This window comes from Lemur catta, chromosome 1 (assembly GCF_020740605.2).
Source record: "Lemur catta isolate mLemCat1 chromosome 1, mLemCat1.pri, whole genome shotgun sequence".
Lineage (NCBI taxonomy): Eukaryota > Metazoa > Chordata > Mammalia > Primates > Lemuridae > Lemur > Lemur catta.
Window position 1 is genome coordinate 93,707,986 of NC_059128.1, and position 27,887 is coordinate 93,735,872.

The window sequence follows — 27,887 nt, forward strand, 5'->3', positions numbered from 1 at the left end:
CCGGGCAACAAAGTGAGACTCTGTCTCAAAAAAAAAAAAAAAAAAATTCCTAACTCTAGTTTTTCTTTTGAATTTACATTCTTTACCATATCAACATACTCTTTATTCATACAGAAGGAGAATGACAATAGTTATATGCAGATGGTAGGACTGAAAGTTATTTTAATAAGAAAATATTTTTAAAAAGAAAGAAGATTCCACTGGTCTTTGAAGGTTTTTTCCCCCTTCTCTTCCAAGAATGAGGACAAAGGTATAGAACTGAGATGTCCACATGTGTTCAGACCCTGGCTGAAGCCCAGTACAGAAGCTTGCCCAAGGGCTGGTGTGGGCAAGGAGGCTCAGCCTGTGCTGAGGGCAGAATCTCTCTGCATTAGGAGGCAGACACTGTGATTTTGACCTCGTTAGAGCTTTGTTCCCATCAAGTGGGCTCTAGGAATTAGACATTCAGTAAGCAGCAGCAGCAGCAGCAGCAGCCCTCTGGGTACTGTATGATCAATAAGTGTTGAGTTAATGATGATGCATTTCATCTTCCATCCACATAGAAAGTGAAGGTCAATCCTAGGGCCAACTAAGTCTTCTGCCACAATAGGACTGAGAATGGAATATCAGTGGCATTGTATTATAATAATACATGAATTCACAAGGCACCCAAGATGTGTCTTAGAAAAGCCTGCTGTCTTGTTCAACTAACTGTACAAGTTTTTTCTTATTCCACTAATGGTTGAGTCCACTGGTTCCCTTAATAATCTCGAATCTTCCAGAAGGTGTTTCCTTATATCTAAGGTAAATACCTGGGCCAGTGGTGCTCAAATATTTTGGTCTCAAGACCCCTTTATTCTCTTAAAAATTGAGGACCCCAAAGAGCTTTTGTTCGTGTGGGTTTTATCTGTCAGTATTTGACATATTAGAAATTAAAACTGCAAAGGGAGAAGGGATGAGAGACAGAGAGCCCTGGCAGGATGGAGCTCCCGGTCCCACACCTTAGCACTGCGTTTTCACATTACATGAGCCAGTGAACACCCCTTTCATGAGAGCTTATCTGGTTGGGTTTCTGCCACTAGCGAACGAGAGGACTGAAAAATACATCCACACAATAAAGAATTGTATAAGACAATATATAACAAAGGATTAAGTTGAGTAGAGCAGAATGCTGTTGTCCCCCTTCCTTTGTCACCCGTAAGTGACAGCCTACTGAAAAACAATGAATATAACTATCACCACTAACCTTATGGATTTCAAAGTGCTTTCATATTTGGAATCTCATTCAAGTTTCACTACCACCCTATGACGTAGCTTGTTTTAGATCCATTTTATAGATGAGAAAACTGAAAGGTACAGAGCCTGCGTGACAGCGGTTAAGCGGCTGAGCCAAGACTAAATCCAAATTTTATTCTAAGTTCCCCTGGCCATAGTTCCCGCCTCATATGATGCTTGCAATTTTATGGGGCACAGACCTGTAACAAAAGCCTTCCCAGATTTTTTTATCTATTCTGCGGGGAGAGGATCAGTGTAGCGGATGCGCTAAATACCCGTCGTCTTTGGCCCTGGTCTGTGTGCCGTGAAGAAAGGGGCACGAGAGGGGTTCAAGTCAGCACCGTGGTCACTCTTTTCCAGCTCTGTGACCGAGGGGCTGCGGGAGGGGGCTTAGAGGTGGCGCGGGCAGGCACTGAGAAGCTGGGTGATACACCCTGCAGACGACCCGCAGGCTGCGCCACAGCGGCGCCAAGGAAAGAAAGCGTCCCCGCTCCGACCTGGCGGAAGAGATGCGGGACTACGGGACTCTTGATTCTGAGGTCCTTGATTTGAAAGGAGCCCGCACACAAAGAAACGACGAAGTTAAGTTCCGGAAGCGCAACGAGCAGAGTTCGAAACAGGCCCTCCCTTTCCAGCTTGGGTGGAAACGCCTCATCCACCCCGTCATCCCGCCGAGAGCGGCTCTTTTATCCACTGGGGCTGCCTGGACGGTCCGCGCCGGGCACGCCCGTGTCTCCCCGGAGGGACTACAAGTCCCATGAAACCCCGGGGCGCGGGCGGTGATGACGAACACCCCGCGGATTGGCTGCACAGGGCGGGGCACGCAGGCCTCCTCTCGGAGGATGGGCGGGGCAGGGGGCGGGGCGAGTGGCGGCGGCTTGGCGGGCACGCCCCCTCGCCCGCGGCCCCCTCCCCGCCTCTCTCCGCTGCCTGCTCTCGCTCCCCGGTCAGAGGGCCGGAGCGAGAAGATGGCGAAGACGTACGATTATCTGTTCAAGCTGCTGCTGATCGGCGACTCGGGGGTGGGCAAGACCTGCCTCCTGTTCCGTTTCTCAGAGGACGCCTTCAACACCACCTTCATCTCAACCATCGGTGAGGGAGGGGCCGCGGCCCGGGACAGGGGGTGGAATTGGGGGGCGGGTACGAGGGAACCGGGGGCAGGGCGGGGGCGTTGGGAGCCGGGGAGAGGAGACCCCGGGACTGCGGGGCGGCTGGGGCCGTGGGCGAGGGCGAAGGCGTGAGGGAGAGGGGCGGGCGGGGACGTGAGGCTGGGGCAAAGGGGGAACTTGGGGGCAAAGGAACGGGAAGGGGAGCGGAGGAACAAGGACTAGGGGTATTGGAAATCGAGAGGGTTCGGGGGCCGACAGGGAGGGGTCTAGAGGGACAGAGTGAGGGGGACACAGGAAATCTCATGGAGAGAGAAGAGGCTAGTGGATATGAGATGGGATTAAAAGGCAGGAAAGAGGAAGGAAACGTGAAGGGGGAAACGAAGGGTTGGGGGAATGAGAGGGACATGAAGTAAAGGGACAGAGGACACAAGGGACGAGAGAGGCGATCGGAAGGGAATTGAGGGGAATGAGTGATCAGGAGGTAAGGAATGAGGGGACACTGGCCACAGGAGGTCTGGACAGAGATGCCGTAGCAGGGGCAGAAGAAAATTGCAGGTGGGAGAAGAGTTCAGAGGACCAGAGGGCGGAACGAGGATACTTGGTGGAGAAAGTAAAGAGCTGGGTGTGAGATAAAAAGGGAAAGAGGAAGCAGCATATATAGTAAAGAGAGGTGGAGCGGAGAAGACAGAGAAGCTGGAAAAGGGAGAGGAAATGGAAAGTAGTGGGGTGAAGGACTTGCTCCAGTAACTGGGAGCACTGGTTACCATTTCTTCGTTACTTCCTCTGGGTCAAATGCAGAAGAAAGCAAAAAGTGACTAATAATGGAATTATGTCTATGTATTGTTAATTTGTTCCATGAGTGTTAATGTATGTGAAGAGAGTTGGTGACTTTTGGGAATGATGTGGTCAGGAAAATATAGTTTACCCCTTTACTACCTTGAGAAGCAACACTTCTCAATATTTTAAGTTTTGGGGCTTGAACGTTTAATAACTTAGTCAAGGAACTAATCTTACATCCTTTCTGCATCCCTGTATATTTTGCTTTGGTTCTAATTACTACTTGTTAAATGAATCACAACATGTGATATACCTCCCAATTACTTCCAATTGATTCAAGAGTTTTTTCTAATCTGGGCTGGGAGCTGTCCTTCCTATGTTTGTACTCGAAGACATTGTGTTCAGGTAACAAGATCTCTAACGTACCATAAACTGAAGAGCCAAAGCTGATTTTAAGGTACCTTATAAGTGACCTTAACATCATTTCCCTTGTTAAATAGTTGCAGTTAATTAAGTACCTTAAGAATCTCAGCTTTTGGTTGTCTGGGTGATGTTTCTGGCTGCTAATAGTAGCTTATGTAGCGATCTTTCAAATGGTTCTTAACAGCAGATTTTACCATGACTTTCTGGGTTGGGAAATAATAGGGAGCTAGTGCTTTGGTACCAAGTGTGTTTAAATGTTTCTGTGTTTTAAGGATAATTTATCTTTTTGTAACAAAAGAATACTTGAGTATAGAGCACTCTTTAAGTATTAGAAAAGGTTATGGTTTGTTTGTTCATTCTGGCCTCTTTCATACAGATTGGATGATCTAAAACCTCCTGGGTGTTATGTCTGGGCTTAGGGAAGTTTGAGTTGCAAGTTCTTGGCAGTCTGTCTTGAGTGGGACTTTTTCTTTTCTGAGGAAGCAGATTTTAAATGTCATCTCTCAAGTATATTCGTAAAAGATTTGGTGGGAGCTGGTACAGCAACTAAAGGGCATTAATTTTTGACACTGGTACTAACTTCAAAACCTCTACTAACTCTTCTTCATTGTTGACTGCATACTGATGTGCATATGGTAAAAGATGATGTCTAACAAGTTCAGTGGGTGGCCTTCTGTCCATTCTATATGTGACCCTCCCAGAAGTATCTCCTGTCTTGAAAGTGAGTGAATCTCGCTCTTGCTGTCTCTCTTAAGCTCCTTGAATGACTTTTGCTTGTTTGTACTTTTTTATTAGTTTTCTCTTTTTCCCTTAATTTTTGTCCCACATTTCATGTAAGGGTTTCTGCTTCCTTTAAAATAGTAGCTCTTGGCCGGGCGCGGTGGCTCACGCCTGTAATCCTAGCACTCTGGGAGGCCGAGGCAGGAGGATCGCTCAAGGTCAGGAGTTTGAGACCAGCCTGAGCAAGAGCGAGACCCTGTCTCTACTAAAAAATAGAAAGAAATTATCTGGACAACTAAAAATATATAGAAAAAATTAGCCGAGCATGGTGGCGCATGCCTGTAGTCCCAGCTACTCTGGAGGCTGAGGCAGAAGGATTGCTTAAGCCCAGGAGTTTGAGGTTGCTATGAGCTAGGCTGATGCCACGGCACTCTAGCCAGGGCAAAAAGAGCTAGACTCTGTCTCCAAAAAAATAATAATAATAATAAAATAGTAGCTCTTAAAAATTACTTTTCATTCTGAGGGATTAGAATCTTTCTTGAGTTGATCTTTAAAAAATGATTGAAATGAGGTTCTTTGGAGGGTAGCAGCTATTAAGGCATGAAAACCAGTGTCCTGAAACAGTTTAGAATAGGTGGTAGACATTAAAGGGGGGTGAATCTCATGTGAAATCTTAGTCTGTATATTTTCTGTGTGGTGTCTGTGGTAAAAAGAGGCTGTCAACTGTGTCTTCAGTTGATGTGGAGGAGGGGAAATCCCATGCCTCTTATTTAGCCCCAGAGCTCCAACAGGAAGTGGTAGCACACTGCCCTCAAACAGCAGAAGAATTTATGTACCTGAAACCTTATGCTTTGCAGTTGAAATTAAGCTGGGGAAATAAAATGAGTGTTAAGACCATTCTAGCGAAAAGTTCCACAGACTCTTTACTGACGACAAACGTAGACTTGGGTGTCCACATCTCTAACAGCCACTCCCCCTAAGCCCCTCACCCCATCCTCAGGTGATCTGAAATTGTTGAGGTGACAGTTGGTGGTCCGTATTCTCCCCAGTCAAAATTGTTTCTTGAAGTACCTAGGTGTGTAAGTTCCTGGGCTTTTCTGACTGGGTTTTGACAAGGTCTGCCACAGCATAGCTGATGAAACTTGATAAGCTCTGCTTCACAGAAAAGATCTTAATGCTTGGGGTTTGTGTATGTGTGTGTGTTTTGGTAGATATGTATGCGTGTCAGTTTCTTCCCATGAAGATACATTTTAAGTCTTAATTTTGCTTTGTCAAGGTTTTAGTAGTTTTTAAAAATGTGAATCTCCCATCTTTACACACTGTTTTGATAGGGATTCTGTCATCATGAAAGGAAGGAGACAATTAGTCGTTTTGATTCCAGATATAGTTGTCTCACAGATACTTTGTTCTTCTCACTTCTCTAAGGTCTTGTTATCTTCTCTGATGTCCTGGTTCCCCTCATTTACTTTCTGTACTTTGGGGTGATGGAAGGTAGATTTTCTTTCATCTGACTTACTGGGGATTTTCCAGCATATCAGTCAGATAATATTTGTTAACTGTGGAGTAAAGGTGTTTTATCCATTTGAAATTATTGGCCCAGTGCATAGGACCAACTAGTCTTTCAGTTCAAATGTTTGAAAATTGAAAATTTTTTTAGTGGCTCCAAAAAAATCCTTATATAATCATAATTTTTTTTTTCTTTGTTTGTTTTTTTTGTTTTTGAGGCAGGGTCCCACTCTGTTGCCTGGGCTAGAGTACAGTGGTGTCATCATAGCTCACTGCAGTTTCAAACTCCTGGGCTCAGATGATCTTCCTGCCACAGCCTCCATAGTAGCTAGGACTACAGGTGCATGCTACCATGCCTGGCTAATTTTTCTATTTTTTGTGTAGACGAGGTCTTGCTCTGTTGCTCAGGCTGGTCTCAAACTCCTGGCCTCAAGCAGTCCTCCCACCTTGGCTTCCCAAAGTGCTAGGATTACAGGCATGAGCTACCATGCCCAGCCCATATTCATAATTAACATTTAATTAAATGCTATAAAATGTAACAAATGTAATAAAATGTAACAACTAGGAATGGTAACACAGTTATCTATATATTATATTCCTATGGGATATAGATGCATTTCAATATTGACACAAGAGCGATATCATGAAATGGCCCTGTACTGAACAAATGCTGGTAGAACAAAAAGAGACAACCTAGCTGTGACTTCTAACAGGACAATCTGAGCTTCTTCCCTTTGCCATCTCTCCCCTGCCCTGCCCCCTCTTCCTGTTAGGTATTTCCTGAGTGGTTTCATTATTTAGTATAGTCATAGTTTAACAGCACAAAGAGTCTTAGAAATCATCTACTTTATTCCCTGTGCCAATTTTATAAATGAGAAAATGAAGGTTTAGCTGACATCCTCAAAATCACACAGCTGATTATAGCAGATCCTCTAGTGAAATCCCAAATCCAAGTCTGTGTCAGTTTTCACAATTGAGCTCCTGCTATTTCTGATTGATATGATCATCTCAATAAATTCAAGTCACCACCTTTTCCAGGAAGGAATTAAATTTTGCACATATGTCTTTATGTGAGGAAAGTTAAGATGTTTTCACTTTGGTTAGCCAAGTCTGTTCAGAGAAATAGTAAATGTTAATACAATGACTCAGAGTCCTATTGGAGTTTATGCTGAGATAACTCAGCACAGAGCTGTCCTTTGCCCTTTCTTTCTGTGTCTGTAGTTTCAGGTTAGGATATCAAAGTACATACATCCTGTCATTAAAATTTCTTCTTTGTGCAAGATAACTAATGAAATCATATTAACAGTGGCATGTTGGTAATTGTCGCGGCTTAGTCTCATCAGAGCACTTTTAGATGTTTTATCCTGTAGCATCGCACATTTTTCTTAGTTTTGCTTTCGTTAAAATCAGGAGTTAGCACACTATAACCCATGGACTAGCTGTGGCTTGCAGCCTGTTTTTGTGCAGTTCACAGGCTAAGAATGGTTTTCACATTTTTTTAAAAGCTTATTAAAAAATAAAACAACAAAGAATATGCAACAGAGACCATATGTGTCTCGCAAAACGTAAAAATATTTGCTAACCGGTCCTTTGTAGAAAAAGTTTGCTGACCCTTGCTTAAAATTAAAAACTGTTTTTGGTTGGTAGTATTTCAAGGCTTTTATCAAGACTTACTGACTGAAAAACAAACTTTGTCATATTTACATTTTTATCCAGGATGATATCAACATTTGGCAGAGCATAATCCAGATATGTAGAGCAAGTTAATTTTCATTTTCTTAGTTGTTTTCCTTGGTTTCAACTTCTCAAACAAAAATATGCAAGGAACATGCAAGTTCAAATTGAACATTTTGTACATAAAGCTTTATTTTAATGTCGTTGTGTTCTTTCAAAGCTGTTGGTAGACTTCCCATCTAAGCGATAGCTTAGATAACAAGACTAGTTTATAAAAAGTAGAATTAAATACTTGCTTATAAAGGGTTAAAGTCATCTCCTCAGAAAGTGTCCTAGTGAATAAAAAAGCCTTTCTACAGATTAAGGATGGGTGTGGGGAAACTGAGTCTTGGTTACAAATATGGATCTGTCTTAAGAATAAGTGTACTTTAATGAAGAGCTTCACCAGCTGTTCTGCAGGCAGCAAGTCAGGGAGGAGGTTCTCTTGGCAACAGCAGCAAGATTGTTTGGATCCACTGAGAAAGCTGGAGAGAAATAGGTTTGGATATTGTTTTACAGGGAAATAAGTCTAGTCTTTGAAGAAAAGGAAAAATTTACCAGTTGATTTTTGAATTGAATCAGATAACTGAATCTCTGAAAAGAACCATTGAGCCCTAAAGTGGAAGACCAGGGAGCTGCTGGCATGGCCTGAGGGTGGCTCTAGCGTAGGTCTGTCTGCCTGCCTGTGCTCAGCCCTCTTCTGGGGATCAGCTCTCCTGTGTGTTAGAATTGTTACTTGGGAAAATTTTGCAGGAAAGAGTTTTCATAGCAGGATGAGAAGAGGGTTGGAGTGGGAATGGGGAAATAGATTTTAGGTGGCTAGTAATGTTGTAGAATATGATATCACTGAGCTTCTGAAATTAAAGTAGCCATGGAATCATAAAAAGGGAAATTCAATATAAGATTATAGACTGTTACTGCCTAGATCAGGATTGCAAACTCACATGGGTCAGGTCGGAACCATGAGTAGGGGGAGTGGGCCTAGAATGGGAGGCGGTAGGCAGTAGGCAGTAGGCAGTAGGCAGTAGGCAGTAGGCGAACCAGACAGTATATTTATTTCCTAAGAGAATGGCTGCTTTTCAGCTGCAGCTTTACTGTTGCCATGCTGGAAAATCATCATATAATTCAATATTTGCTGAAAAACTCTTGTAAAAATCCAAAATTATGGGCAATTCATAAAAAACAAAACAAACAAAAACAGTGTGAGGGCCATTACAGTAAGGGCCAAATAGATGTCTGTGGGCTAGATGAGGCTTGTAAGCCATCAGTTTGCAAAGCAGGCATGATGGTCAAGGATGTATGGTGGTTACGGTTCTGTAAAATGGATCCTTTATCAGAGCTGGGGTTTGCCCAAAAAAGTCTTAAATTATTTTCATTTTCCAAGCAGATGAAGTGGACTGGTTCATGTTTGGCGTTAGGGATATAGCATGTTGAATTAAGAGAAATGGGCATCTGCTGCTCCTTAGCTTTGTGGTCTTTGGTGAATCAGATATCCTAGGACCTTAGTTCCTTTAGCTATAACAGAGTGTAATGATACTGAACCTGCCTTTGAGGGTTGCTGTTAGTTCCCTAAGGCAGGAATCAAGTCTTATTCACCTTTTAAATCTCCAAGTCCTATGTTAAATGACTACTCAACCAGATGAAATAGGTGGATGAATTGTGAAAACACTATATGAGCTGTAAAGCATTGCATGAATTTGTTATTATCTTTCATATTATTATAGAATTATATGATATCTGAGTTAAGATTAAAAGTGTTTAATTTGAGTTCTTAACACAAAAAATGGTACTTCCCCTAGGACAAAACACTGTATATCTTTCTATAATCAGTTTTAAAAGGTTGTTTTAGAATATCAAAGATATTTCACTCATCTTTCAGTCTCCATAATAAGCTGTTTTAACACCCTGCTTCCAACCCCCTACTAATATAAATACCAAATAGAAAATGAGTGAAATCACTGGGTTTGCATTAGAAGAGCCATTTCAGCTTTGTCTCTGCCCGTTAGCTTCAGACAATGCAACAGATGCCTGTTAACAGTTTCAGGCCCATTTTTAATTAGCAGATGGAGCTGTATTTGTGTCTGTGTTCTGCCCGGCACTCGTTTGAGTGACAGGGTAGTGAGTGGATTGGAACTGAACTGGGCATTTGGGTTGAATAAAGCCAAATTCTATTTTTTAAAAGATGTATGTAAACATTTTTATATAGACCACTTGTGTAACTCACTGGAACAGCATGTGTCTAGAGGAAAACTAATGTTTATGGTTATGTTTTCTCCCCTTACTACAGAAAAAATTACCACTTTATAGTTTAAAGGACGGTTTTACTTTAGTCTTGAAACTGTCACAAAGTGGCTTTCTTTAAAGAACCAATATTTTGGCATGATATGTTGAGGAATACACAAAGCTGGGATGAAAAATGCCCTTACTGACGATTGGTAGTGGCTACCTGGAATGCTGTGTTCTGTAGAGTTCTGAGGTCCTATCTGAGCTCAGCAAGACTGAGAGCTGTGATGGATTCCTAATGTCTGCCATGGACAACGCCGGGGGAAGAGGGAGGGTGGCAACTTCCTATACATACGCTATTTTCTAAAATGAATAGGTAGTTATTTGCTGTCTAATATGTTATGGCTAAATTTCAGTATTAATGATATTATTAGTGAATAATTATTGAATATATTATGTCTGTTGATATGTCCTTTTCTTATGTTCAGTTTTGTGTTTTGGGGTTTTTCTTAATTCAAGTTGAATTGATAAGAACCTGAAAGCCCCCCACCTCCTACCTACTCAGCCTCCCTTCTCACTCCTCCCATACACACATACAAAATGAAAAAAAAAGAAAAAAGAAAAAAAGAACCTGAAAGGAAGTAGATATTGGATTGTCTTTCTCAGGACTTCCTTTGGGAAGCCAAATAAAGTGGTGGAAGCAGTTTGGAAACAGTTCTCCACAGCAGCCCTGTTAGGTCTGAAGTATTTTCTAACTGTTCTACCTGTAGCATTTAGTCTCAGTTTAATTAGGTGTTTTGATAATCTACCTGTTCCTGAACTTTTGGCTATTTTCCAGGGAGCTCTCATCTTCCTTAGCCCAGAATTTTAATTCTTGGCTCCTTGGCTAAATGCTGAAGCTCTGCATATCATTATGTTCATCAAATTTAGGCTTGCTATCACTAAGGTAGTTTGGACAACAGTGGTACTTGTAGTCTCGTGACAGCACTGCAGGATTTCAAAGCACTCTGTAAAAGCTGGGTTAGGTATGAATCCCACCTCATCATGATAAAACCAACCACAGAGCTATTAAGCAATGTGCAGTATTGCACAGCCTTGTGCTGGCAAAGCTGGGCCTGGCATAGCTTCCCACATCACATTATAATTTTGCATATTTTGGCAAAGAACTTGGCAGTAATTATTATAATAAATCGTAGATATTTTCCTGATGTATAAAGTAGAACAAACTCTGAAGATGTATAATCAAGTTCTGATGTGAAATACAGGGCGATCTATTTAAAAGTTGAATTGTAAGTTTGTTTTTTATGCAATGTTTCCTTATCTGGAATAGGTATTGCAAAATACTCTATAATCTCCTCATACACACATACACACAAATACACAAAATCCATTACGAGGAAAAAGAGTTTGAATTGTGAGATGTCGATGACTAACCCTACTGTAATTTGTTTATTGCTTATGAATTTGTATGGGATAGCTATCTATGGTTTTCAACAAGGAATTTTTTTGCTTTTTCTCTTCTAAAGATCTCTGAATAAAATCTTCATACAGCATGGAAAACAATTCTTTATTGAGAGTTAACTATTCCATTTTTGGCATGACTCAGACCACTTTCTCATTTCACTGCCCATTAGCACCTCACTCATACCAAGATTTGGGGAGAGAGGATTGAATTGGGAAGAAAGGATTGGGTTGGGAAGAAAAGAATGAAAACAATAACATCCCCCCACCCCGGTCAGTTTCTTTGGCTACTTGTTCAGTCTCTTGCTTTTATTAGCAGTTGCAGTGAACTGAGTTAGAATGAGCTGAAATAACTGCATAAAATAGTTTGAGAATTAATAGTGACCTTTGACTGCTATTACTCTCTTATATTATTTAGAACTTCAGATAATAAGAAATTGGTGCTTGTCTCAGTCACAGCCAGAAATGAACAGTGATGCACAGACCGTGGTGCTGTCCACAGACAAAATCATTTGAGTTATTGTATTTCCTATTTTATCAATGCACATAGTTTTGAAACTATGAAAAATTTGGGGGAAAGGTGAAATAATTTCTTTAACATACACAAAACTTCTTTATAATTAAGTTTAAAAACATGCATATGTAATATTATCAGAGGTATGTCTCTATCTTGGCCCTTCAGCCTTCAATTGATAAACACCATTATATTTTCAACTTATGTTGTGAGCTCATTATATGATTTATCACATTTTTTGTTAAAACCGTCTTTTAATTATTGTAAAATAAAGTACGTAACGTACTGTGAAAACAGTTGTTGCATGTTTCCAATCACTCATGGCACAAGCCCTGCTCAGAGACAGAAGACTGGCCTGTTTTCTCATGAAAGGCGAGTGCAGGCTTCGATGGTCTTCAGACTCTCTTCTGGCTGCAGTGTTCTGTGAGTCTATGAAATCAGTGTCTATAAAAAAAAAGGGTTTGTCTTTTTTGTTCTGTTAATGATTGTGGGCTAGGGTTCTTTGCACTGGTGGACACTAGTATTTTGATGACATGGAGACAGAAGGAAAAAGTAGTAGCATTAGTTAATTCAAGTAAGCCTGTGTTAATCTTGTAAACTGATTAAAATTTTTGTTGTACTAAAGAGACTGTCTAATGTTTTTGAATACTGTCCTTAAAATTGCTTTGGTTTGAGTAATAAAGCTAAATGTCACCAGAAAAATAATTACTTGAAAGTTGTGAAAATATTTCTTTGAGAAGAGATGTATAAAGCATTTTCAAATATTCTCATTTTCTTCCCACAAAACATGGTGAAGTAGGTGAAAAATAATTTAAAGTAATAGGAAGCCTTTTGCTGGTGCTAAATTTCCATTTGACAGATGATAGGCCTGAGGCCCAGAGGCACCACAATTGCCTGAGGTCACATGGAACCTGACATTGAACATCATTTTCTGATTTCAAGTCTTTTTTCTCTTACACCTCATCTGCCTTCAATTCTTTTGCCATGAAAAGACACTGATGGTTTAGCATACAGTCTAGACATAGTCATCAATTTGGGCCATCATATTTCTGGCCCTTGATTAGCCATTAGCTTTTGGGTTAAAAAGGAGTGTAGCTGGGGGTGGGGTGAGATTTGAACTCGTTCTCCAAGAACCCCTTGGGTTGGGTGAGGGAACTGTAGTGATTAGTCAGTCAGCTACTCATGCCAAACATTGACATTATCATTTTCACTAAATTCACTCATTCAGTCAATAACATTTTTTTAGTCTGCAAAATTTTGAGAGGGGAAACAGTTGAGTATCCAGGCAATTTTAAAACAATGATGAAAAGGGCTACAAACGGATAAACATAAAATGTTACGAAAAATGCAGAGGAGAGGGTGGGGAAAGCTTCTAGGAGGGAACTGTATCTCAGCTCAAATCAGAACCCAAGGGGGAATCAGTTGGGTAGAATGAAACAGTAAGGAGGGAGGGCTCTCCAGGCAAAGCGCTCCTGCAGATGGGAGAGACAGCACAGCCCTCTCCGGGACCTCGGACATCCTGTTTGGCTGAAGCCTCAGGTGAAGGGGATGTGACAAGAAGTGAAGTTCAAGGGTAATTAGAGAGCATACTGTGAAGGGCGTCTAAACCTTGTTCAAGAGTCTGGACTTTATTCTGGGAGCAGTAGGGAGCCACTGAAGGATCTTAAATGGGGAGACCAAGGTTAGAAACAACATCAGGCCAGGTGCAGTGGCTCAAGTTTGTAATCCTAGCACTTTGGGAGGCTGAGGTGGGAGGATTGCTTGAGGTCAGGAGCTGGAGCCTAGCCTGAGCTAGAGCAAGACCCCATCTCTACCAAAAAATAGAAAGAATCAGCCAGGCATGGTGGCATGTGTCTATATCTGTAGTCCCAGCTACTTGGGAGGCTGAGGCAGGAGGATCACTTGAGCCCAGGACTTTGAGGTTACAGTGAGCTATGATCATGCCACTGCCTTCATGCCCAGGCAATAATGTACAAAGTGAACCCCTATCTCTAAAAACAAACAAACAAAACCCCCCCTCAAAGTAAGACAACATCAATTGCCCTTCCCTGCACTTACACTTTTGCAAAGTACTTTCACTTACATTACTTTACGTAAACTCCTCAATAATCATAAGGTGAAAAGAGATTATCTAAAGCTCGAGAAGGTGATTGATTTAATTAACCAAGTAAGCAGGTAGAGGAGCCAAGATATGAGCCCCCCACTTCAGTTCTGGACAGCACTCTGTCCACAACAACTTGCTCCTCTCAGAATAGATGCTGGAGTTTTCCACAGGACTCAGTGTGTTGGGCACTTAGCCATAGGACCAGTCCCTTTCAATGGTCTGTAAGAACTGTTTAAACTGACCAACAAATCCTTGAGAAGTGTATTGAGTGGGAAGATGAAATCAACCTCTCCTTGGACAAGCCCCAGTAATAGCTAATGCAAACATGCATCGAATTGCCTGTTGGCCCCGGGAGGTCAGTGGACTTGTGGTTTCGGGTTGTCTCCTGGCCTCTAACCCAGTCCCTTAGGAAGCAATCAAATATGTGCACGGCAGAACAGGGGCAGGAGGGAACGGAGTTTAATTAAAAATCTGCCTCTTTTGTGAGAAGGAAACTAATTATATCAGAAATCTCAGCATTGTCTCTCCATATGGGGCTGTTGGTTTGTTATGATTTTATGTTTTTGGCCTTAGATATAATGTGCTAGGAACAGCTACCTTAATTGTGAGCTTCCTTCCTTTGGCAAGTTAAGTTTAAACTTCATGCTATCCTGTTTTTTTTTTTTTTTTTTTTTGAGGGTGAAATTATATCTACTGGAGCTTTTGTTTGTGAAAACCCTGTTTAGCAGAGTTTTCCTTGGAGACACAGTGGCATTGTAGACTAGACTAACACCTGATTTGTTTGTTAACTCTAAGTCTCCATAATGCCACTGCGAGCCAGAAAGCAGAGAAGCCCGAGAAGCAAAACCCGATGTAACAAAATCCACTTGCTGAAACTCATGAACTTGCCTCATAGGGAAGTCTCTGGGCCCTCACTTAGCCTTTGTATTCTTGATATATATGGTGGTCGCTTGTTTCTCTCTGCCTCTGAAAGATTAGAAGCAAGGCTGAGGGCCTCCTAGAGGCAGGCTACCAGCATCTGAGAGGAACTAGTGGTAGTGTGGTACTGTGGAAATGACATTCATTGTATGACCTCAGGCAAGTCAACAGTAAACTTCCTGGGCATCTGTTTCTTCGTGTGTAAAAAGGGAATGTTGTACTTAGATACACTCTAAAGTCCCTTTTAAAACTCTGACCCCAAGTTATAACCAGTGGACTCACTGAGAAAATGGAAAAAGTAGACATAAGAACTCAAAATAATGGTGTAGATAAAAGAACTTGGCTTTTCAGACAGAAACTCTAAAGTTCAAATCCTGATTCTCCTACTATTTGAGAGCCTTGGGCAAATTATTTAACCATTTCCTTTATTGTTAAAAGAAGGATAGTAACTCCCTTGCAGGATTTTTTTTTTAGTTTTGAGAATTAAATGCATTATTATGTGTATAATATGTTCAGCACATGGGAAGCACCAACAAAAGGTGTGTTGTGTGCATGAATGCAATGAGTCCCCGTGTCACTGAGGGTAGGTCCAGACAGCTATAGAACATTGGTAATCCTTGGGGTCTTCATTGTTATAGCACTTGCTTTTTTTTTAATTTTTCTTTTTCTTTTCTTTCTTTCTTTCTTTCTTTCTTTCTTTCTTTCTTTCTTTCTTTCTTTTCTTTTCTTTTCTTTTCTTTTCTTTTCTTTTCGTTTTCTTTTGTTTTGTTTTGTTTTCTTTTCTTTTCTTTTCTTTCTTTTCTTTCTTTCTTTCTTTTCTTTTTTTTTTTTTGAGACAGGGTCTCCCCTAAGCGAGACCCAGGCCTAGAGTACAGCGGCATCATCATAGCTCACAGCAGCCTCAAACTCCTGGGCTTAAGTGATCCTTCTGCTTCAGCCTCCCAAGTAGCTGGGACTACAGGTGCATGCCACTGGCTGGGCCTGGCTAATTTTTCTATTTTTTGTAGAGATGGGGTCTCGCTTTTGCTCAGGCTAGTCTGGAACTCCTGACCTCAAGCAGTCCTCCCACCTCAGCCTCCCAGAGTGCTAGGATTGTAAGTGTAAGCCACCACTCAGCCAGCACTTGCTTTTAGTAAGAGCTAATATTTATTGAGTGCTTACTGTATACCAAGTACTGTTCTAAGCATTAACATTATTGATGGACTGACCCATTTACTTCTCACAGCAGGATCTTGTGTTCTGTTATTATCCCCATTTTCCAAATGAGGTAATGGAGGCACAGAATGGTTAAATAACTTCTCAATGTCATTTAGCTAGTAAATTGGGAACCAGACTCGATTTGAACCTGGGAAGTATGGTTCCACAGTCTGTGTTCTTAACCACTGTGTTTTTTTCTGCCTCAACAGTGACTCAGAATTTTTTTTTTTTTTTAAATTTCATTATCTTCAGGGAGACGGTATGGTCTAGGGTGAACTATAGGCTGCTCCTTACTGACCTCACCAAGTCCTTTAGCTAGCTTGGTCTCAGATTCTCTTCTCTGCAGAGGATTGTTGTGAGGCAGTTTAATGCAGAAATGTAGTAAAGCATTTAGCACAGGGCCTAGCACACAGTGAGGCTCAGTAAATGGTGAGGGTTGACATATTATACAGGTAACTTAAGAGGGACCTGTTAGAATGAGTTTCATAAAAAATATGAATGGGAACATTTTGGTTACTTAATGGGATATGCTTCAGTTTTCTAGAAAATTAGTTCTTAAGAAAGTTTAGGACTACATGTGTTTTATAAAGCTAGAATTAAAAATATTTATCTTTAAATAGGTGATTGTCCCTTATATCAGCTGGAGTAAAGAGGTAAGAAGGCGTTGAAAAGCAGCCCTTGACCTCAGGTGCAGCATGTCAGTGTAACATAAGAAGCAAGTTCTTCTTGGCCTTCCAACTTCTGCATACTCTTGGGGCATCTTGAATTCCGACTTTGGGTGAAAACATAAACAAAAAACAGTGTAGAATGCCCTGTCTAGAAGGGACAAATGTTTCAATTTAAATATTCTAGCTCAATGCCCTCTATTAGGGCCCTGAATTTTAAGTGCAGTGAGTTTCTGAGTGAAGTCTCCTGAATTTTAATGAGTTTGTCTGCATACATGAATTTGAACAATACATTAAATCTTGAAACACCATAGCTGATTTTAATGGAGTAAATTACCCAACTTGAAAGTTAGTTAATAGGTTTTTCTTTACCTATCAAGATGATGGTACTTTAATCTCAAAAAAGTCATTAATCGTACTTTTACAATATCAATATATGCTATTAATTTCTTTTCAATCACTAAACTGTCTCACCAAGAAAATTAGGAAAATTAATGTGTCAGTGTGAGCATAAAACATGATTTTTTTCCCCTTTAACACTTTTTCCTCTTGTGATATTTAATACACAGTGATTACACATACCTGGTAGGCATAAAGCCCAAATTGGATTTGGTTTCGTATGGTACTTGCTTTGGACCAGGAAGGTGAGGTGAGAGCTTAAAAGTGTTTTTAAACATAACAGAAATATATATGCAAGGATGATACAAAAGTTGGTAGGGACAAGGTCATGAAGGGCCTCCAGGGCAGTGTATGTACAAAGGATAAGGTTTTCTTCTGACTGTAGTTGAAAGGGTTACCTGCAGGCAAGTGACACATTTGATTTATAATTTTTAAAAAGCTGCAGTGGTTTTAAGAGAGTTCATTTTGGAGTTTAATGGCATTGAAAAACGATGCCATGGGACTCGCTGGTCCAGTCCGCTCCCTAAAAGTTTGATATATCCAGAAAAGCATGTTGTTAAAAATGTTCAGGTAGAGAGAGTTTTCCTTTCTAATGAAGCATAAAGATTTGTGATGGCGAGTTCAGTTAATGGGCAGTACCAAGCAATGACATGTGCCGAAATGGTAGAAAGAACAGGACCTGTCACACCCGAGTGGAACCTCCTAAAGGACAGGAACTGTGACTTGTCTCTTCAGAGTGCATTTATCTGATGCTCAGGCACACAGCTCTTTGTGGAATAAATTAACTAACACCATGTATTTCCTTCTGAGGAGCGGATCTTGGGCTCCTGCAATAGTGATATCTCATCCACTAACACTTATATAAGCTTCAAAAGATGTGTCATTATCACCTATTATTGCCTATGGTCTTGTTCTGGATGTGAGAGCAATAAAATCAACCTGTTTATTTTTTTACCCAGGGTATTTATTTCTAGTAATAAATGCCTGCTCACTTCATTTATGCCTGTGCATAGATGCACTGTTCCTGGCATGTAGAAGGCCCTCAGTAAATGTTTGTTGAGTGATTATACACTTGACAGCTGATGGCAATCTTTTTAAGTCCCAACTGTTCATATCTCACTGAAATCACAGCAAATGACTTCCCTCTCCTCTCATTTTACTGAAAAGATCCCCTGCCCCCTAACAAGTCCTTCCTCAATATCCTTTCTTACAATCTCTAATTTCTGGATATTTTCACCTTCCCTCATCTTCTTTGCCCTTCTCTCCGAGGAGCAAGTGCTAACCTGTTGGTTGATGTTCTTGGTGTAATAGCTTCCCATTCTCCTGGGAGCCAGCACTAGCAATCATTCATTCCCCTCCTCTCCTATGTCTTCTGACTTCTCTATCTCATTCTCTACTGGCCCTTTCTGCTCTGCTTTCAACCTTGTTGAAATCATCCCCATTCTAATAAGGAGATCCTGTAAACTCACTACTTCAAGTCACCCATCTCCCCATCTCCATTCCTTGGTTGTTTAACTTCTTGAAAGAGAAAAGTCTTGTCACCTACACTTTTCTACCATCTCCTCACTCATTAACCCCTCGAAATCCTGCTGCACCCCCTTCAAAACTGCACTCAGGTCATCTTGGCCTCCTCACTGAACAACAGTCCAGTGGCCCTTTCTCAGTCTTCATCCTCCTTAGTCTCCCTGCAGCATTTGGCACTGTTTATTATCTGCTCCTTGAAACTCGTTCTTCATCAGCTTCCAGGAATTGTCTGCTCCAATATACTTCCTACTCTTCTAATTGTGCCTTCTGTTTCCATTGGTAGTCTCATTTTGCCTTTTAATGAAAGTCATTTCCTGGTGTCTGTTCTTTGTTTTCCATTTTTTCCCTTTTGGAAATTGCACACTTTAATACAATTTGTAATTACACCCATCTGTGTGATTATTGCATTAATGCCTGTCTCTCCTGCCAGATTGTAAACTCCATGAGTGCAGGTACCAGATCTGTTGTGGTTCTTCACTGTGTCCCTCACCCCTAGAACAGTGCTTGGCATGTAGTAAGCGATCAGAAATCCCCAAGTGGTGACGGAGGTAAGCTTGTCCCCTTCTACGTATGACTCCCCAACTTTCTATCTCATTATATCCCCAGCCTTTCTGACTCCTCCATCCCACCCTACAGTGAATTCATTCCTCTTACCTGGCACCTTTCATGAATTTTCATGTATCTGTTAACACTGCCATAATTTTTTTTTTCAGTTATCTAGGCTCAAAACTTGGAAGTCATCTTTGACTCTCTCCTTTTCCTCAATCCCTACATACACTTTGTTGCCAAGTCCTTTTTATTCTTTCTTCTACCACTCCAGTCTAGGCCCTCAACACCTCTCACCTGGACTTGGCAATATCTTTCTAAGTGGCTTAAGCATTTCCAGTCTCAGCGGGCAGCATCTCCCCTCCCCCATTCCATCCTACACAGTTTGAGCAAATTAGTTTTAGAGCATAGCTCTGATTATCGTATTAATCCCTTACCCCTCCTCTTCAAAGTTTTATTTTTTACTTTGCCCAGTTGAATACATCATCCTCAGCCTATTGCTCCAAACTCCCCCCAGTGAGGCTGCAGCTCTGTCTCCTTCTGTTCCTTACAGGAGTCCTAAACTCTAACCTAGGGACCCTGAAACCTGTGATGAGCCGGCTGTAGCCACCTTTTCAACTGATCAGTGTGAGGTTACTAGTGGCCCTTACATGAGAAAAAAAGTGCCATTTTGAAGTCTCTAATGTGCTTCCTACATTTTTGGAATTAAAATGCTCCTTATAAAATGCTGATTATAATGGGCATTATTTATCTCACTAGCATTTGCAAAGTAAAAAACTATCATAACAGAATTCTTGCTGTTTTGTTTCTCTGAGGGAAAAACAGGCTATTTCCAGTTCAGTTTTCTCCCTAAGAAAATTTTATGGAATACACAGTTCCTAGCTTTCAATTTCTTTCATTCTCCCTACCACCACCTATTTCCCCCACCCCCTGGCAGTTTTACCAGTTCACAAAATTAAAAAGTCTAGGAATCACTGCTGTACCCAGAATGACGGGGTGGGGCCCGGGGGGGGGGGTTCCCAGGAACATACTTCATTTCTGCCTTTTGACATCCCACCTGTCTTTCCTGATGCTTATATGTCACTTTCTTTATGAGACTGTATCATAGCCTTTCACCCCCTCACCTCCCCCACCTCCCCGCTCCAAGATGCTTTCTCTTTCCTCAGGGGTACTTTGTACCCTATAGTACATATACTTTTAATGACTTTCATTAAAAGGCAAAATGAGACTACGAATGGAAACAGAAGGCACAATTAGAAGAGTAGGAGGTATATTGAATTTGGGTTTTTGCATGGCACTTACCATGTTTTTCCTATGTTATAAGTAAAACTGTCTTCTTTCTCTACTTCCCCAAGTCCCCACTCCCATGATAAATTTCTTTAGGACAGAAACTTGTTTTATCTTTGTGTTCTTTGCATTGCCAAACACTGTATACTTGGTACATAATTGATGCTTGAGAAAACTGTCATTAAACTGAAGTTTCAGGATGATACTGATGACATAATTTGATGAAGTAAAACTCTCATCTTTTGGGGGAAGGGAATTTTTAAAGGTACAAGCTTAGGCATTTTTTTTCCTGATGATTCTGAAATTAGACTTACAGTTGCTTACTGAAACATGTTAGGAATGATTGCCCATTTATCTTTTAAAGATAAATTAATCTTAGACTGCAACTCTAGGCATCTTAGAGTGGGATTCAGGCCTGCTGTGGTTGTGGTAGTGAAGTTGAGAAATTATATGTTACACATGGCATTCTTCTGTGAAACCTTTGTTAAAAAGTTGATTTTGATTTAATTTTCACCAAAGAGGCCCTGAAAATCTCCTTTCCCCCCCAGGTAATAGGCTACCATTTCTTTGCCTCTGGGCCTCTCTAGAGCTGTCAGTGCCCTGTGAACATTGGCCTGATCTAGACAATGAGGCTTTCTCTGTGTCTTGGAGAAAGCCATCTTTGTGCTGCGTACCGGCCATCACTTTTATTCTTCATTAAAAAAACGTTTTCTTAATGAATTCTATTTCACTCCTGCTATGTCTACCTGTACTCTTTCCCCCCAAACCTTTTGTTACTGAGTTTGAATTGTGTAAAATTAAACTTGGGTGGGAGTTGGCTAGTGGCTCAGCTGGGCCTCCTGGTACATGGACGAGGCAACCTTCAGTGCTGGCCGAGTACCTTCTACCTCCAGGTTCCCGACCTTCTGTGGAGCATTTTTCAATTTGTTCCCTACAAAGTACTGAGATCATTTTGGACTTGAGGAGTGTGGCAGGGTTTCTGACATGGAAGACCCTGAAAGGAGTGGGAAGAGTGTGCTACTGCCTCTTCCATCTTGTCTTTTCTACTGAAAAGGGGGTGGTGGGGGGTGGGAGTGGTGGTGAGTGGTGAAGGCAGTGGTGGTGGTTACTGTAGGCAGCTCTTGGCCTTCTTCTAGGCTGCAGGCGGGTTTTGTTATGAGTGACTGGTATGCAAATAGAAGATGAGAAATTGAATTGTCTCTTGAAGAGATGAAGGCTCAACATCACACCACAGGCATTTTCTAGCAGCGTGCCTCACAATACTAGGTGGTGTGGTTCTAATTAGCTTTGAAGAGCCAGGGCTCAACTCCACCTGAGAAAACCTCTTTTGCCAAAAAGATACCACTACACAAAGGGACCCATCAGAGCCCTTGGAATATCAAAAGATAAAAAGCAGAAAAAGAGTTCGGAGGAGGATTCAGTGGTTTGGCATGTGTGTCTTATCTGCAGAAGCCCAAATAAAAGTGAAAGATCAACTCTGCTTTTATTAGCTTAAGTATTTTGTGTTAAAATCTCTTTTGGCTTCCATGGCCTAACTTTTCTTTTTTGACAAGGGAACAAATAATAGAATATCCTTTGTAGATTAGAAGTACAGAAATTACTGAGCTTATGGGGAAATGCTTCACAGATGTTCCTGAAACCACAGCCATATTGAGTGAATTATTGTCCCTTTCCATGTTAGGAGGTTAGGAGATTATTGTCTCACCCATTACTGGGATGTTATAACTGTGTTCCACTCCAGACTGTATATACTCTCCATAGCTCTCATTGATAGGCTCATTTAACGTATTATTTCCTTAACTGTGATGGTCATTTGAATAGGGAAGAATGTTTAAGCAAGACTTTAGAGAGAGCCTCAGTTTGAAATTTCCTTTATAAACCTCCTTGGTGCTGTATTTAGCAAATACTTTAAATGTATCTAATATCTTGTTAAAAGTGAGTGTGGTAGAGTTCAGAATTAACTTCCAGTTAAATCCAGTCATGGTTTTGGTGAGTTTTTTTGCCAAGTTCCACATTTTTGTTAGTACTATCACATGTTGGCTGACCAGTACATCTGATATCTATTGTATCTGCAGGGGAAATGTCCCTCGTTGATCATTCAGCATCTTTCAGAGCTCTGTCTTCCTGCACGATGCATTTCAGTCCTTCCTTCTGAGTTGGTTTAGAAGCATCATTGGTGCACAGCAAGCAGAGCATGCTGAACTAGTTCACAGCAAAAAACAACAACGAAAACTTGATATCCAGGTTGTTCTTGGATAGGTCTCCATGTTTATCATTTTTAAACATCTGGGGTTGTAAGATAAAGTTGTTAAGGGAGGGATTTCACCAGCACGTTTTCTGTTTCAGTTGATGTTCATCTGTGACTCACATTCTAGTCTAAGCCCATTTTTTTTGTACTAGAAAATGTCACTTTCGATAAGGGAGGAGAAATTTTGACTGGGGATCAGAAGGTCAAGATATAATACTGATAATTTGGCATCACTTTTGATTCAAGGAAAAAAATACGGAATCCTTACAAAGAAAAGTGATGTATATATGAGTAAGGGAAAAGAAATGTTACTGCTGAGCTTTAATGTGGGAAGTGGGCGGGTTAAGGAAATTGTCATAAAATTTTCATACGTGGTGGAGAGATAGCCTCTGGACTTCCCCAAATATTTCCCTCTTCCCTAAAACAACAATAGTGAGTTGCTCGTGATTATTGTATGAATAGAAAGACAGTAGAACTCTTAAACTTGATCTTGAAAGGCCTGTCTTCATATATAATCATTCACAGATGTCTATATGTGATTATATATTCCCATAGTGAGGGAATGATAAATGTAAATGAGAACCATGATATAATTTTGCCTTGCTTGCTTGCACATTTGCAGAATATAATTAAAAGCACATGTCACTGTCAGTAGTTAACTATGAGATTTGTGTTAGGTTTTTATAAGAATTTGGCAAAAACCTAAAGCATATCCTCCCATGTCTAAGTCCTCTCTCTCCATTCTCTTCCTCCCTTTCTTCCCTCCTTCCCCTGTTTCCTTTTCTTTCCTCCCTTCTCTTTGGAATCAAAAGGAAACTCTCTAAGTTCTGACTATTCTCTTTTCAAAACTAGAGACAATTTGAACTTGTACACAGATTAAGTTGATTTTCCTATTTCTGCTTCCCTGCTGGGACCTAAAATTGTAACCAAGTTATACTAGATAATTCCTTTCTTCTTCCTTCAAATAAAATCCAGTTAGGGTAAATGTCTTCTAGGCACTATTTGACTGCCAAGAACAGGTAGATATGTGTGGAGGAGGTAGGGGAAAGGGAGGCAGAGGTTAGGTTAAGGGGGGAGCAATCATAATGTAGCTTAGGTCAGTTGATGGGTGCTAGGTAAATCATGGTCCTCTGTATAGTGCCAGATGCTCAGAAAATCTACTGTGCTACATAATTTCTTGTTCAAATCTGTTTAGTTACTCTACTTATGCCTAAAACTGGAATATGTGCCTCTTTTAAATTCAGTAAGGCTGTGCATTTATGACTATAGATGATGCAGCTTTCATTTTTAAAAATAATGCTAAAAGCTGAAGTTGTAAATTTAAGTTGTAATATGGACACTAAAAAAAAATCCCCACAAACCCACAACAAAACAATCTTTCTTCTGGTTTTGGGAAATTCTTACATGAGTTCTTTCCAACTACTTTTGTTTATATGAGTGTTGAAACTTAAAATGAGTAAAGTTCATCTTCCAAATAATTTTCTATATTTTTCATTTATTCCCATCTGTCTGTCTGCTCTCAAGAACAAAACAAAAGTGGCTTCTCTCTACCAACTTTGTAAAATGTAGAAATCTCCAGATTTAAAAATTCAAATTGATCATTCCTTTCAAGGGGCTATAGTGTAAGAGGTAAAGGGTCAAAGCAGTTATCCAAGAGCTTACTTTCAGTTTGAAAAAGAGTTTACCAGTGGTGTTGAATTCCTTGCAAATGGGTGTGCTCAGTTTCTAATACTTGACGAAGCTTTTGCTCTGACAGTGGATGAACCAGACCCAGGGCGTATTCTTTTGCCTCCAATATCGTCAGCAGTTCATTTCTCTTTTCTTATGTAACTCTTGAGATACGAGTTTCTGCGTCTGAGAATTCATATTTCTTGTCTTTTACTCCTAACTTACAAACTACAAAGAAGCAAGAAAAAATATTTTCTATGGAATACACATGTAGCATTTTTGTTGTTTATTAAGGTCTTTAAAATTGACTAGGCTATCTAGAGCTCTCCTGTCCTCATACCTCCCACCTCATCATGGAGTCTGCGATCTCCACAGGATTCTGTGCTCCTTTCCTGTTCCAGACACAAGAGATACCTACTGTTGCTATTTGTGACCAAATGCCATGTTTGTCCCAAACCACCAGCTGGGGCCCTGGGAATCTGTAAGCTGAAGACATCACTCTTGATAATTCATTCCTGGGGCCCTTGTTCCCTCATACCTATCCCTCCGCTACTCTGCGATTTGGCCTTTGCCTTCCTCCTGCTAATCATAGTCTCACTGTGAGGTGTGAGTACTTTCATATTAGATCTTACTCATTGATGCATTGATTTTATTTTAAAATTCACTTGTATACTTCCATTCTGCTGATTAAAACGTTTTAAAAGTTGTCTTGGAATTTTTTACTTAACTCTTTGGTTTTCAAAGATATTAAGTGAAAAACTGCCTTCTGATCAATATCAAGTTTGTAGAGAGTAGGAAGTAGTTTTCATGCTTATGTAAATATTTAACTGATCTAATACTGTATCTTTGTCATATTATGTTTCTTTGTAGTCTTTTAAGGAATTGAGAGTCCCTATGTAATATACTTTGCTACTTATAAAATGGACTATCAAAAGGAAAGTTATTTCTAGTTTATTTTGAAAAATGACCTAGGTCCTCATAATTTTCATTTTTATTTATTTTATCCAGTCTCATAATAGTCAATTCAATTTTATTTTCACCACCCTTTATTTTTTATGGAAAGTTGAAGTGGAAATTGGCAGAAGATACAGAGGAAAGAGGAACCATATTATATTTGCCCTTAAAAATTTACCCTATCGACCAGCCTGAGCAAGAACAAGACCCCATCTCTACTAAAAATAGAAAGAAATTATCTGGACAACTAAAAATATGTACAGAAAAAAAAATTAGCCAGGCATGGTGGCACATGCCTGTAGTCCCAGCTACTCAGGAGGCTGAGGCAGAAGGATTGCTTAAGCCCAGCAGTTTGAGGTTACAGTGAGCTAGGCTGACGCCACGGCACTCTAGCCTGGGCAACAGAGTGAGACTCTGTCTCAAAAAAAAAAAAAAAAAATTTACCCTATCCAAGAGGCCATACGGAAGTCAGCATCTTAGCACCATGTGATATGTTTCTCTTTTCTATAACATTTTCATATATGTAATCTACTCTTTCTCCTCTCTTTTAATGTCCATATAAATGTTTCAGTCCAACTTTTAAATATTGAGTGCCACTGGTTTAAGAGTTTTAACCTGTAAAGTATTCTTCCTTCTTTACTCATAAGATGGTATCAATGCAGTTGTCTCTGCTGCTACCACAATGGGGGACTTTTCCCTGAGAGAAGTTGGGCTCTGACTAGTTGCACATGGGTTGATTACATCTACATTTCTCTTAGTTCCATTGAATCTGATTTTCTCTCATTTCCTTTTTTCTTGAGACAGAGTCTCATTGTGTTGCCCCAAGTGGAGTGCATTGATGTCATCTTAGCTCACTGGAACCTCAAACTCCTGGGCTCACGTGATCCTCCTGCCTCAGCTTCCCAAGTAACTAGGACTACAGGCATGTGCCATGATACCCAGCTATTTTTTCCATTTTTAGTAAAGACAGGGTCTTGCTCTTACTCAGGCTGGTCTCAAACTCCTGAGCTCAAGAGATCCTCCTGCCCCAGCCTCCCAGAGTGCTAGGATTACAGGAATGAGCCACTGCGCCCAGTCCTTCATTTCCTTTTATTATCTGAGCTCATGGTAGTTCCTTTCATCTTTAAAAAGAATAATCAGGCATCTCATCAGAGAAGACATACATAATCAGTCAGATAAAAGGAATATAGATGTACTTCCAAGATACTGATGAAGAGATGGTACCTATATATGGAGGCCCATTGGTTTGAGGAATAAGTCATATAATGGGGTTGACGTTTTTCTATATGATGATTTTCTTGTTGTGTAGAAGATGTAAAAATAAAAGTCCTTTACATTTAAAAAAAATTGAATAAAGTATGGGGCTTTTCCATTGGAATGTTCTAATCTTTTCCAATATTTATTCCAGTAGCAATGGATACATTTAAGAGAAATGTTTATTTCACTATGTACCATGTTTTTGGGTCAATGAGAATGCCTTAACTAAGATTATTGTTTATTGGTACTCTGTGTAATAATTCCAGATCCTTGACCAAGTTTGGAGAGTCATTTATGGCTATTCAAAACTAATGAAAGACCAACGGACTAATGATTTTTAATACCTCTGAGTGATTTCCCAAAGCTTGAGAAGAGTTTCATTCAGTGAAGATGCTCAGTGTGCAAATAAGTGGTTTCCCCAATTTATAATTCAAGTGTCGCCTTTAGTGATATTTGATTCCCTTTAATTCACCTTATTTTTTTAATTTGAGGAAAATTTAAAAATCTAAACAAGTTAAAATAAAATTTCATAAAGACAAATATTCAGGAAAGGGAAAGGTAGCTTGCTATATTTGTGCAACTTAGTATCTGTATCAGATATGTGTACCAAAAGCAGATTCTCACTTTGAAATTCTTCCTAGTGGCAAGATTCTTTCTCCTAGATTGACAGTACAGCATTCACATAGTAATAACTGCTATGAAAATAAACACTTAGGGATATAGAGCTAAAGCTTAGGTTCTAAACTAAAGGAAGCTGCTGTTTTCTGAAATAATTTGTCTTTCTTATTTAAAAGGACCAATTCCATTTTTCCTCTTTTCCTTCCTTCCTATTACTCTATGTATGTTGTGCATTTGGTTATCTATTCTTTATTTTTATGAACATATCCCTTATGTTGGAAAAGAAATATGCCACTGAGAGATGAGGGTTTAAAGTATTGTAGTCAAGTTCATTATCGTAGCCCTGTCACTTTTTAAAGTGCATGATTATAAGTAAGTTACTTATCTGGACCTCTGTTTCCTCTTATGTAAAATGGGGATAATAGCCCCCTTGCAGGCTTGTTTGTTATGACAACAGTGATAAGGTATACTAAGTACCTAGCACAGTGCCTGGCACTAAGTGGGCTCTTGAGGAGTGATAGCTATTTTTATTAATGAAAGCCTAGCCCATTAGAGCTGTCAGCATCATTATCTGTTATGGAGGGGTGTGTCAGGAGAGTATCTAGAGAGATATTATTTGACTCCATTATACAGGGTTTTCTAATCTGATGGTCATTTTGTTTGGCTACACTTTGTTCTTTGTATAGTTTGTGCTTTAGCCATTCTGGATTGATTTAAAGTGGAGTCCTTAATTTTGCAAACAATTATTCCCTCCTTTAAAGGGAATGGTCCCATTTGAAATAGGGTCAATTACCAAATTGTT

At 40.2% G+C, this 27,887-nt stretch overlaps 1 protein-coding gene across 1 annotated transcript in view; it reads left to right on the plus strand.

Annotated features, from left to right (window-relative positions):
* The first annotated feature begins 2,166 nt into the window (after positions 1 to 2,166).
* RAB8B (RAB8B, member RAS oncogene family) overlaps positions 2,167 to 27,887 on the plus strand; it is a 68,159-nt gene continuing 42,438 nt past the window's right edge. Inside the window, exon 1 of the mRNA XM_045540722.1 lies at positions 2,167 to 2,346. Coding sequence (XP_045396678.1) covers positions 2,223 to 2,346 — 124 coding nt within the window. The 5' untranslated portion in view covers positions 2,167 to 2,222. The remainder of the gene's footprint in view (positions 2,347 to 27,887) is intronic.